Below are 18,471 nucleotides of genomic sequence, written 5' to 3' on the forward strand. Positions count from 1 at the left end.
ACGGTCGGGCTGTGAAGCTGAAATGCTGCGGCTCGCCATTTGCCGAGCAGCAACATGAGGGCGAATTGTCGGTTGCACAGGTCGTTGTACGGGTGGTGGGTTGTCGCTCGTCCTCCAATTACCACTCGCCACTGTGCCTACGCACGGCTGTCCACGATGAGCTTTCAATTGGCATCCCAATTGATTGACGGACTGGCCACACAAGAGCATCACGTCATAAGGTTCGTCCGCCGATTTCCGTTTATATGCGCCAAAGTCGACCCCACTAAGTCAGTAGGTTGGTACTTACGATGCCAAAGTAGGAGTAGTTGGTGCCATTACTACTATATGCGTACGAGTGCAAGCCAACTAATGGCACTCCAGGTCTAAAACCTACATGTACATGCATGTACTTGCTTCGTCTGCAGTTCACTTCATGCAAGTACTCGCATGCCCCCAACAAGTTTCCATCAACTTTGAAAGGGCCCTGGATGAGAGGCGAGGTGCGAGTTTGAGGGGAATGGTACGCGGGTCGCGAGGTGGTCCCTCGGTTCAGACATGCATTCAGGCAGCAGTTTTAATTCGATGGCGGACGAAAGCTCGCTTTCCGAGCACTCTGCTTTATTAGTAAGTCAATTACGGAGTACGGAGTACTGGATGACGAGATGCGCGACGACAAAAGCAGAAGAGCGGAGCCGTGTGAATGTGCCCTCCGGTGTTCTCTGTCCACTGTGGCTGGCGTTCCAGCCACAAGAGGCGGTGCCACATTTGCCGAGCAACACCACGTCCAATCCGAGGTCCAGTACGGAGTAAGTGCTGTAATACGTAAGTAAGTACAGTAGTTGTACTCCGTACTGTACAAGCTCAAGTACTTAAGTAGTTGTGTGTGAGTACAGTACTGTACTGTACTGTAGTGTACGGAGTAGCTGTGCATGTACTCCGTACTTGCGAAGGATTCGAGGGGTGCCTATTTAAGTAGCTACGGAGTACAAGTATCTACAGTACTGTACAGTACAGCAGGTGCAGGTACTTAGGGTACAAGTACTTGGGTAGGTACCTTAGTACCTTGGCCGTAAGTACTTAAGTACTTCTTACTTTGCACTTTATTAATTGTGAATGCTCCGTTCGGACCGGTGCTAGTGCGAGTAGGTACAGTACACCACTTGGTAGACAAACTGCCCTAAACTAGCACGTGACCGCAAGGGCACAAAGTTTTCATGCCGGTGACGCCGCACACCATTGTCGCATCCACTGACCTTTACAGCCGGACATCACGAAACGACGTGCACCAGCAACCAGGGACAGGTCTTTGAGATAAGACAGTTCTCTTCGACTATTCCCTTGTTTTCCTTTGGCTGTTTGCGAGGAAATCATTCACCATGCCTTCGGAGAGTGGCCACAGATGTAAGGAGATCCCCTCACGGCTCGCGAGAGAAGCGTACCACCATGCCCGTCCCGATTTGCTGACGTTTGGACATAGTATACGTCAAGTGAGTACCGCCCGACGGAAACGAAAGCGCAGATGCCGCCCTCGGCGGGAACGACTGAAAGCCATCTATCGGCCGCGGCGTGCAAGCGCCAGGGCTGCGTCGATGCCCTCGCAAACAGCATGAGCCAGGAAACTAACCAGACGCGAACAGGGGACGTCACCTGAGCTATCAACGCTCGCGTCACATCACCCACCCCGGCACGAGCCTGATCAAGATCGAGGGCGTTGACGACACCAACGGTGCCAAGTACGAATTTCCCACGGCCCAGGCTCGACGGACGAGATTGCTGACGTCGGTGCTGCAGCTTCTACCTGGGCAAGAAGGTCGCCTACGTCTACCGGGCCCAGCGCGAGATCCGAGGCTCCAAGATCCGTGTCATCTGGGGCAAGGTCACCCGACCGCACGGTGAGCCCGTCTTTGATTCGAGCCGCTAATGCACCGCTTGCTGACATGACGGCTTGCAGGCAATTCCGGCGTCGTCCGCGCCAAGTTCACTTCTCCTCTCCCCACAAAGTCGTTCGGTGCTTCGGTTCGCGTCATGCTGTACCCCTCGTCGATATAAGTATGGATTTGGGATGGAGTTGGTATCGAGGGCGCCTCTCATTTGGCTGCATTGGCCGAGGCAAGGATAAAGCATATTGCCTTGACTGAGGCGATGAATTAAAAGATGTCAAATACCCAACTTGAATGGTCCCGAGATGGTGACGTGATGCTGCCGTGTCGACCCTGCAACAGGAGTGACGAGACGGCGCGATCCCGACGCCCAAGATGACCGAGTCGACACATCCATCCTCGATCCATTCTTGACCCGGAAGCCGTGGGACGACGAAATTTACGGGGAGAGAAAGGATAGCGAAACGGTCCATGCCGATGGCCGAGTCGACCCATCCATCCTCGATCCATCCTTGACCCGGAAGCCGTGGGACGACGAAATTTACGGGGAGAGAAAGGATACCGAGACGGTCCATGCCGATGGCCGAGTCGACCCATCCATCCTCGATCCATCCTTGACCCGGAAGCCGTGGGACGACGAAGTTACGGGGGGAGAAAGGATACCGAGACGGTCCATGCCGATGGCCATGGTACGCTTGTCGCCTTCGAGGTCAGACGAGCTGGCGGACAAGCGACGTGCGAGAGCGAACTGGACACAACGGGACGACTGGCGATCGAGGTGGTGCGCAGCCAAGGCGGATGTCTTCACGGCTGAGCATGAAGCACGGGCCTTGATGAGGGAGGAAAGCGGCATGTACGAGGCTCGGCTCTGTGGCATGTGCCGATGGCGAGATCGGCTCCAAGTGCACTTGCTCGGAGCAAGTCCCCGGCCCAGTTCCCGGCCCGACGAAGGGCTGCCGCACCGGCGAAGCTGGTCACGACACGGAGCAGCGTCCGCTGCACAATTCGGAACTCTTTCTCGAAAAGCACCGGCTATCCCGCGGGGTCGTGGCTCACCGGCATGCTCGTACATGGCGATGGCCACGAAGCGTGATGCAGCCCCGCAAGCGTAGGTTCTTGGGAGGAAGCCCGGCCGTGCAAGGTCGACGGTGACGCCCATCAGAAGCACCTCCGAGACGTGTAGATTCGAGCAGCCGTGGGTGATGGGGGGGGGACATGACGTCCTTCCGCGCGAGCGCCTGAAGACGACTTGAGCTTGCATAACGTCATGGCATTCTCGTTCGGCATGCTGAGCATAACTCTATCGTTGCGCCATCGGATTCTGCGGTCGACTGTCCATCATCTGCAGACACGGATCTGCTTGGGGGGTTCGTTTGAAGCCGGAGGAGGGGGACGAGAAAAGGTAGAAATTGAGTTTTGCCCCTCCCTGGACAGGATGTGGTGTGTCGAGGAAACCCCTAGCGCTCCCTCATTCTAGCGGTTCCTGGCAACGGCAGCGAATGAAGGCGAATCACAACGGCTCCAGCATCATCCTCGGACCCTAGTCCAGGGGAGCTGGCGGCGGTTGAACTGCACGTACAAGGAAGCAGCCGGCGGCCATCCCCTGCGCAAGTAGTGGCGTCGAAGGATTGAACTCGTCTCGGAGAATTGAACGTGGAGCGCGGAAGACTCCAGTCCGCACCGGTCGCCGAGGCGGAATTGAGGGTGCAGAGGCGCTCGTGAGTTCCCAGCGTGCATGCGAGCCTTGGCCGGATGTGCGGGACTGGTTGCGGCCGAGAAGCAATCATCTGCGTGCCGGAGACTTGCCAACGATGGGGGGATGGGCAGGGGAACGATATGCTTCAAACCAGACACACCCCTAGATGCTCCGAGATGAAGGAGCATCCTCGTACGGCGGAGGGAGCAGAGGGCAAATACCACTAGTGACGAAAAGTCCGCCCAGCGTTCTGCACAGTACGCCGATGGCGGCACGTGAGCATGTACTCCTACACCTTCAACTATTATTACCTGTAATTACTATGTACGTGCCTAGTAGGTGCCTGCAATCGCTATGTGACTTGTGCGTACAGAGCACAGCTACAAGTACAAGCAAGTACAGTAAGTAATACATGTACTTACTCCTACACCTTCAAGTATTATTACCTGTACGTGCCTATTAGTAGGTACCTGCAATCGCTATGTGACTTGTGCGTAAGTACAGAGCACACCTTCAACCAAGTACAGTACATGTCCTCCGTACTTGTGTCGACATGCGTTGCCAAGCACGGCACCTACAGGGTATCTCCCGATGCTGGTAGGGCGTGTGTGTGCACAACTACACTTACGGAGTACAACTATTAATTACGGCCAGTCTCGGCAGCGCTGACACGCGCGACGAGCCCGACATGATCGTTCTTCAGGACCCCTGCCGAGACAATGAATAGGTGCCGTGGTGTGCCGAGCGTGCTGGTGACCAACCAGATGGCGTAGGGGGAAGCACGCAATGATCCATTCGGCGCGGGTCGGGAGCGAGGTTATTTGCATATTCATGAGCGCATGATGACGAGCATGGCACAGCCGATCAAGATGGCCCCAGATTGACCTGTTTTCCGAGAATGACCCCAAGTACCAGGGTGGTAGTGGTAGTCATTGGCACACCTGGGCGAACCGAGAGCGAAGGCGCTGTTCCCACCAGCACCCGTAGGTGTAGACCTCCCTCGGCCCTGCGAGAATATCCGTCGACACATCTGCAGGTCCCATACCTGGATTCGACGTGCAAGTACTCCGTACATGCGACAGGCACGTACGGGGTGCTGCTGTATTGGCAGCATGTTCGTATTCGTGCGGTCGGAGTAGGTGTGGCGGCATTCGCACACTGCGTACTAGGTAGACTGGACTGACTGTACTCCGTACAGGTAGTACATTTGATTCATGGGTGCTTCTAGTACGGAGCAGCCAGGTCGGGTACTGTACAGGTCAGGGTACAGTGTAGTAATTACTAGATAGACGCCGAGACCTGGTTGGAGTGGCCAGCTTACGCGTCGGCCGACGAACGGCCTGGTGATGGATCGATCACTTGCGCCTGCCAGCGCCGATGACGGTGGTGGATCCGCACGCCCCAACCTGCAAACTGTACTTGAGCAAGCACGCAAGTACTTCTACGGTCACTTGTTGTATTCGTACCTACTAGCTATTACCAGAATGAACTTAGTTGTCGGTCCTGGTACGTGCAAGAGCATGTACCGACATGTACATCCGCGCAGGTGTACAGTATTACGCAGCTGCATTACGCAGCTGTGTTGGCAAAGGCGCAAAGGCGCGAGCAGGGTTGAAAGAACGCATCACCGGCCAGCAACCACTGCACTTGCTCTCCGGTAATTGCGCGGGACGGGGGGGGCGGCCGTGAATGACACCCGGCGTCGCCCGAGGTGGACCATCGGCTCATCGAAGAGGTGAGCCTGTCGGAAGCAATCAGGTGAGAAATGGCAAGTTCCCTACGACTCGGGTGCAGGGCACGGATACACGCAAGTACAGGTTGCAGTTATTCGTTGCGGGTCCGCATCGACTTGCTTGTACAAGCAAGTCGGTGTACTCGCAGCGCGACAAGGACGGGGTCGATGGAGGTTCTGACATTTGTCCATATCGGTGAGTATACAGGTACTTACATGCACATACATGTACAAGAACGCAAGTGTACACTGTCCTCCGTACTTTGTACAGAACAAAGCATTTGATAAGCTGGTACGGAGTGTACATGCACTCGCATGCAAGTATGATGTAGGCGGACTCGGGCATCGAAATCAGGTACCGTACGGGCCCTGGGGCAAGTACTTACAGCCAATACAAGCTGTACTCCGTGCATGCCGGCGTTACGTACCAGCATGTACAAGCACACCCAAGTAACTAGTAAGTAGTTGTAGTTTGTACGGACGTACTTGTGCATGCGCAAGTGCTACAGTTAGTTTTTGTACGTATGTACGTACTTACTTCCATGGGTGGGGAGCTGCCTTGGTGCCTGTAGTCTTGCTTCAAGATGCCAGTAAGTACACGAGCATGTAGGAACTAGACAGGTCATGCCGTCCACGAGCATGTACTTCGCACTCGTCCATCAGTGCCCAGTACTTGCCGCCTGCACGGAGGAGTGCTGGTGCCTACGCCCAAGGGCAAGTCTGCCGTAGGTACCTAGTAGCTACTAGGTAGGTAATTACCACCTAGTACTAGGTATTAATACTCCGTACAGTACGGATCGATCGGAGCGTGGCACACCGATTACTGCGTGGTATTATTAGTATCACGTAATTACAGCACCCTTGAATTTGGACGGCTTGTCATTGTGGGCCTCTGTACCGCGTTAGCCGACGGTGCGACAGTTGCGGTCGCAGGGTGCGCGTCCTTGCGTCGCACCTCAGCATGAAGCAAGCAGTAGTACGCCGTAGTTGTGACCTGCACCGCGCCACTCCTCGTCACCGTCGGCGGGAAACATGGCGTCGCACAGGCGAACCGCGAATTGATCAAGCATTGGCCGGCTGGAGCACGCTGCAGCCACAGATCTCGATGCCGGCGACGGAGGCGACGCAGACACTTCGGCCTTGCTGCCGCGTGGCAGTCATCGCACGAATCTCGCCCCATCCAACTTTGTGCCGGGAAGGATTTTGGACGCGAGGCGACGAGCATCTCGTCGTCGTTCCGCACTGCGTAGGACTATCCGGCACTATCTGTTACTGGCGAGCGCTGGGAGAGGTGTACAGAGTCCAGACCGCCGCGATACTTGCACGGAGTAGGGAATACTCGAGTACGTGATACCACCCGAGGCACACATGTGCCGAGGTAGGTACCTGCCTGGAATGCTCGCATGCGAGGCAAATGAGCTCGGTCAACTTGAAGCAGTCGGCCTCCTTGAAGGCGTCGAACGATGGTCAGCCGATGCGCTCCCTCGTCTTGTCGCACTTCCCATAGGGCACAGGCTGCCTTTCGTCTCGGGAACTGGTGCCAAGGAGTGCTGCGAGCTCGCGAATGCTCGTTTCGAGTATATACGGTTCACACAGGAACCCAACACGACAGCCTGGACATGCTGCCAGTACTCTGCACAGCCAAGGTACTCGATACATGTACAAACTTGCATAAGTGCATACCTACACCGATACAAGTGCGTACGCGTATCACGTATGCAATGTGTTTCGAAAAGGTACTTTGTACATGCATGCGTCGTGCCATCCCTGCATCGAAACGGCGATACATACTTTTGGTGCGGGAGGTCATTGCTTCGATTCGCGCGAATTGTGCACTTGCGTTCGAAATTGCCCCCAACCGGCACATGGATGTGGGTTGTGAGATGTTCACTCGGTGCTACGGAGTGCATCTACACACACACCTAGTAATTAGATGACGTGCAATTGCAGTCAGTAGTACGGAGTACAAGACGGAGTAATTACTACAAGACGGAGTACTTGATCACTACAAGACGGAGTAATACTTGATTGCTAAAGACGGAGTACTGTAGGCGTCCTTGCATGTGCAGGCATATCTGATGTAATACAGTACGGAGAACGAGGTACTGTACGCAATGGTAGAGAGCAAGTGCCGCAAAAAGTACAGAGTACGGAGTAATACGCCGCACATGTACGGAGTACTTGTACAACGTAAGACTCCGTGCTCCGCAAGTACACTTGTGTTCGCAAGCCTGCACCGTGCGAATTGGACCAGCGCTCGTACTGGTGCGTACCGATACAAACGCCCGGCCGTAGGGGCGAGGGTGCCGCAAGCCCCCGCTGCGGGTAATGTCCACGAGAATCAAGATCTGGCCCCATCTCGACCCCAGTCTTCAGTGGCGACCCGCTATAATTATAGCATGCGGCGCCCGTACCAGTACCCGTGCTCGTGCCGGGAGTACCTGGACGCGAATTATTCGTACGGAGTACGGCGGCGACGTACCGGGAAATCGGGATGGCCTCTCTTGATCCCCCGAACAGGCTCGGCCTTTATCCGTTGCCCAATCGATCCTCGACCCTACCTCATCGGTACCTACAGTTCCTACCCAAGTACTACCTAGGTAGGCAGTCCCGAGAGGTACCGAGTGCTTTGGTGCGGGCGGACGGCGATGAGTTCCCCAGCACCGGCCGACCGCACCTGGGATGCACTCGGATCGACTAGCTGCTGTCTGGTGCGGACGAGCCGCCCGTCACCTCCCACCTTTGAACCTCGTATTCCACTCGTATTACCGCGCGAGGTCAGCCACCGCAGCTGGTCGGCTCCTTCACCATACGGCACCCTTCGTCTGGCAACCTGCTCGTCACACTTCGCCACCGTCTGCCGTCCTACCGATAGGCAGCAATCGTCGATTGGGCAACACCCCAGCGCGAAGCGCGCAGTCGCCGTGGTATTTATTCCCAGCCACCACGCTCGTTTCAACCTCGAGATGCAGTCATGGTCTGCCGGACAGGGCACGTATGCATGCACTCCGAACCGCGTGCAGTGCTCCTCCGTGTGCACCCGTGCAAGGCGCGCACACACACACACACACACGTCTGCACCTCGTTTGCCATCCACCTTGGAGCTGGAGCCTACCACTAATACTAGCAGCCATGCTAGAGCAGCGGCACTTGCTCGCTAGCAGCCCCAAGTAGGATCCAACTCACATGTGTGCTGTGCTGGACGTGCACTTGGCTGGCCGTACGGTGCGCCGCGTGCCAAGTATTACCTGCCCTCCCGCGCAGTCCGATAGCAGACTAGTCGTCTCGTTCCTACGTCACAAGCGTTCAGCATTCCGCCTCTCCGCCAAGCCAGACGCCGCGCCGCCAAGTTGCTGATACGGACGACTAGCAGATGCCGCCAGCTCCGGTTCGTTCACGCGAGCAGACCCAAGTGCTTGTACCTGCTACCTGCTCGGCTGGGCAACCGTCGCGGCGACTCGCAACTTGCGGCCACGGACCTTCTCGTGGCGCTGATGGCCGGGACACGCTGCCACCGGCTCCAGGGAATGCGACGTGCGTGATTTTGCGCTGCCTTGAGCCTCCAATGAAGCCGGGCGAGCTCGGCGAGCCGCTCTCAGAACTGTCGCACGCAAGGACTGAGACACTTTGAACGCAAAAGGGCCAACAACGTGGCTGTGAATGATCCGAGTCAAGACGGCGTCCACCGTGGCGAATGGAAGAAAACAACATTACCGGCCACGCTGCATCGCGCAGCCCGTGAAACACAGTTCTGCCTGATGCAAACCGGAGCGTAAGAAGCCGATGTTGTAGGTTGCCGTTGAGGAGCCATTTGCTTCCTCACCCGTGTCCATCTCGCCTCGGCATGTAACGAACGTACCGCAAAGTAATATTTTACGATTGGGCCACAAGGCAGTACCTACTTCCACTGCTTCAGCGATCGCCGCGCAGTGGAGATGGGGGAGGGAGGGAGCATAAGTAGGTACCTACGGAGTAATAGTTGTACAGTACTCAAGTACAGTACGCGCTTTGTCACTACTGCACAGCTTGAGTTGTTTCGGACCACCCCCCCCCCCCCCCCAACCCTCCCTCCCCTCCTAACCCTCCCTCCCCTCCTCTCCCCTCCCCTCCCCTTCCCCCCACACCTAGTTTCCCCCTGTCGTTCCTGTCACAGCGGACATCGACCGGGTAGGACGCTCCACCCAAGCAGGACCCAAAACTTACCAAGCACCTGAACGCAACCCACCGCGCCCAAACTTCTTGCCGCCCCCCCCCCCCCCCCAAACACCCTCCCGAAATATCCACCAAAGAGCACATCCCATCCTAGATTCATCGATTCCTTCCTTCTTTCCGCTTTCATAGCCTCTCCTCTCGTCTTTCTGTGTGCACGGCCGGTTGAACCCGACTCGCCGTTTCATAACGTCATTTTCGAAATATAACGCTCCCTATTCTTCTCTCCCGCACACAACCCATCATCCGCCTTGACCGTCTCCTCTCCTCGATACCCACCCAGGACCTCTTCATCCTTCGTCCTTTGTCCGAGGCCAACGAACCCTTGACGGGGCACCAGCCGTTCCCTGGCGATCCTGCTTCCATACTTGATACGACCGGCGCCTTCTCGAGTCCAGCACCATGGCGACTCCTGCAGAGCAGTATGAGCAACCGCGGCAGCCGTCGCCGCCGTCGCAGCAGCAGGGACATGGACAACAGTATCCTCAGCACGCATACTACGAACTGTCGCAGAAGCAATACAGTCCCCGGTCGTCGAAGCCGCGCACCTTCAGCTTCCATTCCCACCACACCCCTCAAAGCAGAAGGCAAAGCAGAAGCGGCAACCCCGACTACTACGAAACGCACGAGGAGAAGGAGTCCAGGCGTCTGCACACCAAGGCGGACCCCTCGTTGGCCATCATCGAAGCTGAGCCTTGTGAGTCCCTTCGCCCCGTAGAAGCACCGCCAGCCGCCTCCGCCTCCTAACAACTGCTAGCCACCGTCGCCGCCATGACGACGGAAACGTCTCTCGTTCCGCTACGATCGATCCAGCACAAGGATACTTGGGGCAACCCGATTGGTAAGCGCTCTCTCGTGGCGAAATGAAGCCGTGAAGCCGGCCGTCGACGAGGAAGCCGTTGACACGTCCTAGCCGACCCTGACAAGTCGAATCCCACCCGCAACCGCTGGGAACGACCCCTCGATACCATCCGAAGCTTCGAGGCCGCCATCGACGGCGGATACTCGCGCAAGTCCATGCATCGCGCCGGTAGGATCCCTCCCTCGTGCTCACATGGGTTGCTGGGGGGGGCAGAGGCGTGCTAACGCGGATGCAGACACGGATTCCGCGTTCAACGGAAACCACCGAGGCAGCTACCAGCCGCAGGGCCAGTCGCGATACCCCCAGGATAATTACTACGCTTGTCGGCCCATGTCGTACAACAGCTACGGCACGAACAGGCATAGCTATTACGATCATCAAGCCTACGGTGGCGCCTACCAGAATGGCAGATCCATGCCCCGCGAGCGTACCCAGCGCAACAATTCGGAGCCGCACTACCGCACCTACGGCCAGGAGCAGAACGTCTACCCGATGCCCTACAGGGATCGATCGTACGAGACGGTGACGTCTGCCGTGCCGAGCGGCAATTCCGAGACGGACCCGACCAGCAGCGACAACAGCTCCATTGATCGGACCTCGCTGGCTAAGCGCCAGGATGCCGTCAACGACTACGGTATCGGATTTACCCAACCCCAATCCTACTCGACGGCCAACTTCTCCCCGACCCTGGCACAGCCGGACAAGCCCGCATCGCCTCCCCCGCCAGCGGTGCAGCCGGCGCAGAAGAACGAAGCGTCGGCCACGGCGCCGCCGCGGAAGCGTTCGCTGCTGAAGCGGCAGGCGTCGTCGCAGCCGCGGCAGGACGGTTCGGACAAGCGAAAGAGCTGGTTCAGTCGTCGGTTTAGTAAATCCACCTAGTCGGTTGCATGGAAGGCGACGACGGTCATGGTTGATTTTGCACAGCCGTCTTCCTCGTCCTTGTCATGCTGGACTCGCGACGAGGCACCAAACGACGCGGACCCCGTCGAGACCTAGCCGAGGCGACACGGCCACCGCCTTCGCCGCCTGTCCGTGGGACGATGGAGCAATGTTGATGGGCATTTGGAAGCGTATTTGCTTGGAACGCTTAGCATGCTCGCCGTCTTCACCAGCACATACTCATGCGAGCCTTGCGCACGGCGTTTGGCGCCGTTGCTTTACCAAGTTTCACCCTGACGAGGGTGCGACCTTGCTTTTACCCAAGTTTCACCCTGACGAGGGTGCGAGGGGGAGCTGACTTGGCCCATGACGGGCGGGGCTGACGGAGGACGAGGAACCTTGTACGGCAAAGGGCCACGGCCACCATTGCCAGCTATACGATATTATTATGGCATGTAGACGCTATGAAGGCGCAGCGGAGATTGCCCGCCTTGAGGACAGATGTAATACAATGACGAACTGGCACGGTGGGAATCATTCAACCTTTCTTTCAAGGCAGCGAAATGTGGCATCGTGGCTAGAATGAAACGAGCATCCTAGCATTCATTCTACCGCTCCTTCTTGCTCTCTTTCTTCGCCGCATCCTTTCCTTCCGATTCATCCTCGTTCATGGCCACGATGACGTAGGCGACCAGCACGACGTTTGCCAGCAGCGCGGCCATGCCTCCCGCGTATGAGGAGTTGCCTGCGGAAGATGCAGTCAGCAAGGGGGGCGAGGCGGCGCGTTTGGGACGAGGGGGGGGGCTGGATGCCTTGGAAGATTGTGTTGACTGTGAGAAAGTACGAGCCGATGGGAACGATGATCATGGCCAAGGTGAAACCCAGAAGCTTGAAGATGACATGCCTGAGGACCAGGTCAGCCAATGTGGAAGGGATATCAGCACGGATCGGCATCATGGAACTCGAGCTCCAGTCGACGCTCGGGGCAAACTCACTTCGGGACCGCAGGGCTAATGTTGGACTTTTCTTCGGGTTTGTCGTCCTGGTCGAGAAAGTTCTTCTCGGTGCTGATGATTCGTCGGGTTGTCATGGTGCCTGTGTGGGAGGCTGCGTGGGAGGTGATGTTTGCACCTGGGATGATGATGAAGGTGAGAAGCTAGTGTGGAGAAGGCTGAGGCTACTGGCGCGGTACTGTGGCCTGTAGGATGTGGAGTACTTGTACTCCGTACTCCGTAGAGTTCAAGTACTTACTTGGTTGTGCGTTGACTTGTAGTTGGACTTGTGGACGTGTGCGGAGTACGGAGTACTTGCAACTAAACTGTACAAGTAACACATGTCACACAAAGTACAGTTAGTACATGTGTACTTGCAAGTACAGTATAATATCAGTGTACTTGTACCTGCAGCGAGAGGCGCGACAGCGCTAACGAGCCAAACTGTCGCGTTCCAGCGTCGTTCCAGCGCCCTAGGCCGCCCGTCGAAGCGACACACCCCTAGAAGCGAGTGCTGCTACCGCTGCACCTCACTACTAGGCACCTAGTGCCTTGTTCACTACGGAGTACTGTGGTGCCATTTCAACAATCCCGGCACACCCGTCCTAGTGAGGATCAAGCACGGCGGCTTGGAATACTGTAGAGTGCTGTAAACAGGGCGAAAATGGTAACTGCACTCAACTATCACCACTACTGTTACTGCTACTCTACTGCAATCCGTCGGTGATGATGGTAGCATCTACGGCGTGCTTGTAGTACCTAGGCACAGTCAAGTACGGCAGATACCTCCATGAACTTTGCGACCCTGGTCTGGCCACCTCGTAGGCTACATCCACAGCCGACATGGCGATGGAAGAGAAAAGAAGTTCCTGTGGCATTGCCGCATACCTGTGGTGCTGAAAGCCCCAAAAAGATCCCTAGACCCATCCTATAGGCATCCATTCCGTGCATGCGTACTCAGGCCTGTTGGGATGGTTCGCAGGAGCGGCGAATTTGCCAATTACCGTCGTCAATGCAACGGGTAGAGAACAAAGTGCACACGTGACCTCGTGACTGGCGTCATCTCGGCTCGCGTCTTGGCCAAGCGCCAAAATTATTGGTGTTCTAGTGCTTTGTGCCTTTTGTGGTTTGGTATCGGTTCGCCTGCCATGCAGAATTCCTCAATTCCTTTCATATCGCTCGCTTCTGCTTGCTGTCATCGCTGCGTATGATTTTGACCCCCCTTGACCACCGGTGAGCTGCCATCTCCGCGTCCTGGCATCTCCCCGACTTGGGACCGGCCCTCGTCCTCCTCGGTCTTTTTGCATTGCCCCCCCCTCGCCGCTCACGATGGCCCCGAGGCCTTCATCACTGGCCTCCAGACATTCGACCCCTTTGGCACAGACGCCCACCCGACCCCGAACGTCAATACCGGTAGACGACTTCGATGAGATTGCCGGCGATACCATTCCTTGCTCGCCTGTGGCTTTTCTCCTGGACCGGGCCCCCGCTGCCGTGACACAGCCTACTCAGATCCTCAGCCCAAATCTCGTTACCATCGGATCGTCGTCGCCCGTCCATGAAATCGAGGTACCGGCGTCGTCACCCTTCCCGCGGGAAAGCCAACCGCCTCGGATCGGCTCACGAATCGCGCCTGCTGGCACGTACTTTCGACCCCCGCCACGGCCAGCACCTGCGGCGGCTCCCAAGCGACCGGCTCCTGAGCCGATCAATCTGATATCGGACGACGAGGACGACGCCGAACCCTGTCGCGGCGATATTCATCCGACCGCTTTCAAAGCCAAGATTGCCTCGTTCGCGTACAACCCGGCGGCCGACGAGCGACAGACGAAAGTGAAACTGCGGCAAGTCTTCGACATATTTGGGGACAGGTTTCCGTCTGAACAGGTCCGGGAGGCGCTCAAGGCGTGCAAGAATGACCTTGACGACGCCATCATCTGGCTTGAGAACCGAGACTCGATACGGGTCGTCGAGAAACCGGTGGTCGAGAAGCCGGTCAGCCGGCGACTCGTTTCCAAGGGGGCCTTGAAAGGACGCTCGCGCAACTCGTCTCCCCTTTCCCGCGATGCATCACCTGCTTTCACCCCGACCCCTCCCAGGCGCGCAAAGCGTTGCCTCGTTCAAGGCTTGCGCCAACGCGACAGCCCGTCGTCTCAACAAATAGTCGTCGACGATCCTGCCACGCCGTCCAGCGACGGCCCGCTGGTCATTGACCTCGTGGAGAATGACAAGGACGAATACCAGGCGGAGCCATCGCCCGAGCCTACGCAGGAAGGCAACGATCGAGTCTTGGACTGCATCAACAACAGCACACTCAAGGAGCTGGCGGCCATGACGGGCATCATGGAGGATCGGCTCGACGCTCTCGTGCAGAGGCGGCCTTTCGAGGACCTGAGGCAAGCGAGGCGTGTGAGTGAGAGCAAGAGGCCCGGGGCGCGCAAGTCGGCCAGAATATGCCTCGGAGACTCGGTCGTGGACGCCGTCGAAGTCTTCATGAACGCCGTGGCCGCCATCGACGACGTTGTCGCCAAGTGCGAAGTCAAGGCGCAGACCATCAAGAGCGTCATGGACGGCTGGGACGTGGACAGCTTCGGGCACGACAAGCGCAGCATGCGGACGACGCCCGACAGGGACATGCCTCCCACGCCGACGAGCTTCAGCAGCTCCCGGCTGACGCGTCCGCCCATCGCGCAGCAGCCAAAGGCCATGGATGGCCACTGCGAAATGAAGCCATTCCAACTTTTCGGCCTGAACTGGATGTCCCTGCTCTACAACTTCAACGTCGGCTGCATCCTCGCGGACGAGATGGGCCTGGGGAAGACTTGCCAAGTGATTTCCTTCATCTCCAACCTGGTGGAGGACTACGGGGCGAAGAGAGGGGGGAAGCGACCGTGGCCCAACCTCATCGTCGTGCCGCCGAGCACGTACAACAACTGGCTGATCGAGTTTGAGCGCTTCGCGCCCGGCCTCTTCGTCATCGGCTATCGAGGGTCGCAGGCGGAGCGGGCCGAGATCGCGTACGAGATCGAGCAGCGGCGGGGTGCCTATCATGCCGTCTTGGCGACATACTCTCAGATCAACTCGGAAGCCGACGTCGAGGCGATGCAGTCGTTTGGACTGAACTGCGCCATCTTCGACGAGGGACACAAGATGAAGAACCCCGAGACGAAGACCTACCAAGACCTCAAACGAATCCCTTCATCGTGGAAGATGCTGCTGACAGGTTTGGGTGGCCCGTCCTCGTCGCACGGCGAAGCAACGGATGGCTGACACGTTCCAGGAACACCGGTGCAAAACAACCTCCTGGAGATGACGTCCCTGCTCAACTTCATCAACCCCCACCTCTTCGCGGGCTGCATGGAACACATCAGGTACATCTTCAGCCAAAAGGTCACGGTCCGCGACGTGTCCAACGGCGCGTTCCTGTACAACGAGCGAGTCAAGCGGGCGCGGACGATCCTGGAGCCGTTCATCCTACAGCGACGAAAGGACCAGGTGCTGTCGGACATGCCGGCCAAGGTATGCACCATCGTCCGCTGCGAGATGAGCGCGACGCAGAAGGCCGTGTACGACGAGTACGAGGCCAAGTTCAGGCTCGCGCCCTCGCAGCGAGCGGGCGCGACGCGGGGACGGCAGAACGACCAGAACAACTTGTGGATGCAGCTTCAGAAAGCGGCGCTGCATCCGCTCCTCTTCCGGCGCCACTTCAGCGACGAGACGGCCGAGGCCATGGGGAGGCTGCTGATGGACAGGGTGCCGCAGACGGAACTTCACCAGCCGGACCTCAAGCACCTGATCCAGGAGCTCAAGAACGCGTCCGACTTTGAGCTTCACCTGTGGTGCCGAGACTACGCTCGCCTGCTGAAGCAGTTTGACATTCCCTCGTCGGCCGAGCTCGACAGCGGCAAGGTCGGGAAGCTGCTGGAGCTCATCGGGCGGTACGAGAGGAACGGGGACCGGGTGCTCGTCTTCAGCAAGTTCTCGCGCGTCATCGAGCTGCTGCAGGAGGTGCTCGCCCTCCGGGGCATCGGCCACCTCGTCCTGATGGGCAACACGAGCGTGTCGGAGCGGCAGGCGCTGATTGACGAGTTCAACGAGGACGCGGCCATCCCCGTCTTCCTGCTCACGACGGGGGCGGGCGGCACGGGCATCAACTTGACGGCGGCCAACAAGGTCATCATCTTTGACCAGTCGGACAACCCGCAGGACGACATCCAGGCGGAGAACCGGGCGCATCGGCTCGGGCAGAGGCGAGAGGTGGAGGTGGTGCGGCTGCTGTCGTCGCAGACGATCGAGGAGCTCATCTACAAGGCGTGCCAGAAGAAGATTGAGCTCGCCAACAAGGTGACGGGCGCCGTCGAGTACGGCGGCGAGGCCGAGGAGAACCTCGAGAAGGAGGTGCGGCGGATGATGGAGAAGCAGGAGGAGATGACTCCGCCGTGAGGGGTCGCGACGGCACCGAGCGGCCGAGGAAGGAAGCGCCGAGGGAGCGGACGGCATGCCGGGAGGACGGCGACGAAAGCATGCGACCGGCCGCGAGACGACGGCGACGAGGGGGGAGACGGAGGACGCATCCGATGCCACGGCGACGGCGACGATACGGCTTTGCTTGGACCATGTCATACGGGTGGACGGCACGAGTACATGTAGGCACACGAGCGAGTACCAATAGAGCGCATGCGTGTCTTTTGCCTCGGGCCGAGGATCGAGTTTCGCGCGTCGCATAGACGATGGTCGTCGGCGCTGGGAGAGGCTCGATGGCTGGCCACCATGGCTCGCAGAATGAACTTGCCAACAGCGCACACGCGATCTGATGGTGGCCTGTATTAGTTGCCGTTGCAGGGCCAAACGCTCCGTGTTGGTCACCGCTTACAGGTAAGCAAGTACAGTACCTGTGCAGGTGTACAAAGCGTTGAGCGGTACAAGCACAAGTAAAGTACTAGGTATGCTGTATAACATAATACAGTGCATTACTTGTACCTGCAAGGACATGTTGAGTTGGCGGGGGGCGGGGGGCCGAGTACGTGCATGTACGTTGTGTAATTAGTGCTGTACTTGTATAAGTAAGTACTGTTGACTACAGTATACGTGTGGTACAGGTACAGCGCTCGTGTATTGGTGTACATGTAGGTACTAACTTGTCGATTCGGCCTCTCCTCGTAATAGTCCTGGACCACCCGATCAAGCATGCAAGGCACCACATGTATCCGGCTCGGCCTGAATCCTTGGAACCAGCGTCTTGTATTCCGTACATGTATGCGGCTTGTATGTACGTGTACCTGCGCAGCATTAGTATTTACAGGTACACATAGGTAGCTTCCGCCTGCATCCATGCATGTGCTGTACGGATCGTTTGACTGTACCTGTTCATGCATGCCGTGGGTTGCCTTGCATCGCCTGGACTCGCCTCGCCTCGCACGCTGCAGGTGCCGGCACAAACATGTACACGGATGTATCAGGTGCAGGTGTCGGAGTACAAGTACGGAGCTTGCTGCAGATGTGTACTTGGTTGCTCGGTACAAGGTACCTATCGATCTACATTGTACGGAGTGATGCCCAGTACCTATACCCGTACCACGTGCATGTACGGAGTACTCCGTACTTAATTACTCCGTTCATGTAGGTATGAAACGGTCCGTGGCTTGGTGGCAGGTGGCGGCGAAAAACAGCGCCGACGTTGCCCTTGTTAATCGTCCGCGACCGTCAAGGCTCGGACCTGTGCACTGCCACACACGAGCGCGATAGGTAACAGCAGATTCGGCAAGGGGGCTGGAACTGCTGGCGGGAACATTCCAGCACCTCGAATACCAAGCCTTCTCCATGCACCTACTTACTCCGAACATGTACGGAGTACACCTACTGTACATGTAGGTACTTGTGCTAGTAGGTACCTGATGCGCATGCAGGTACTCCGTATGTCCATCGTCAATCTTGTCCGCAAGCTTCGGCCGGGACAGTGAGGAACATGCAAGTAATTACTCCGTACTCCGTACTTGCACCGACTTGTTTAGTACTTGATGTGCTGAAAGCTCAGCGTACCCAACGGCTGCCCCAGCACTCACTAGTGGGCTCTTCTCCAACTCCCACTTGTACATGTACACCAAGTACAACTACTGTACTCCGTACTGTACGGAGTAGTTGTACTCCGAACTGTACGCTGTACATGTACTTACACGTACTTGTGTGGATACTGCGGCGAGTGCGGAGCCACACTCCGCAATGCACCTGCATGTGCATCA

The 18,471-nt window shown here is 57.4% G+C and overlaps 4 protein-coding genes across 4 annotated transcripts; 3 read left to right on the forward strand and 1 right to left on the reverse strand.

Annotated features, from left to right (window-relative positions):
- Positions 1–1,358: 1,358 nt before the first annotated feature.
- DCS_07970 (60S ribosomal protein L33) lies at positions 1,359–2,955 on the forward strand (the record flags this gene model as incomplete). Its single annotated transcript, XM_040805253.1, has 7 exons — positions 1,359–1,383; positions 1,460–1,469; positions 1,620–1,715; positions 1,774–1,874; positions 1,934–1,990; positions 2,205–2,715; positions 2,781–2,955. 7 exons carry the CDS (start codon positions 1,359–1,361, stop codon positions 2,953–2,955), a joined length of 975 nt encoding a protein of 324 aa, XP_040655357.1.
- Positions 2,956–9,901: 6,946 nt separating this feature from the next.
- On the forward strand, positions 9,902–11,240 carry DCS_07971 (uncharacterized protein; the record flags this gene model as incomplete). The annotated part of the gene is made up of 4 exons (XM_040805254.1): positions 9,902–10,196; positions 10,257–10,340; positions 10,413–10,529; positions 10,597–11,240. 4 exons carry the CDS (start codon positions 9,902–9,904, stop codon positions 11,238–11,240), a joined length of 1,140 nt encoding a protein of 379 aa, XP_040655358.1.
- Positions 11,241–11,848: 608 nt separating this feature from the next.
- On the reverse strand, positions 11,849–12,330 carry DCS_07972 (VMA21-like domain-containing protein; the record flags this gene model as incomplete). The annotated part of the gene is made up of 3 exons (XM_040805255.1): positions 11,849–11,985; positions 12,053–12,144; positions 12,236–12,330. The coding sequence occupies 3 exons, from the start codon at positions 12,328–12,330 to the stop codon at positions 11,849–11,851; spliced, it is 324 nt and encodes a 107-aa protein (XP_040655359.1).
- A 1,231-nt stretch (positions 12,331–13,561) lies between these two features.
- Positions 13,562–16,675, forward strand: DCS_07973 (uncharacterized protein; the record flags this gene model as incomplete). The annotated part of the gene is made up of 2 exons (XM_040805256.1): positions 13,562–15,455; positions 15,513–16,675. 2 exons carry the CDS (start codon positions 13,562–13,564, stop codon positions 16,673–16,675), a joined length of 3,057 nt encoding a protein of 1,018 aa, XP_040655360.1.
- Positions 16,676–18,471: the final 1,796 nt, after the last annotated feature.

Source organism: Drechmeria coniospora, chromosome 03, assembly GCF_001625195.1.
Source record: "Drechmeria coniospora strain ARSEF 6962 chromosome 03, whole genome shotgun sequence".
NCBI lineage: Eukaryota > Fungi > Ascomycota > Sordariomycetes > Hypocreales > Ophiocordycipitaceae > Drechmeria > Drechmeria coniospora.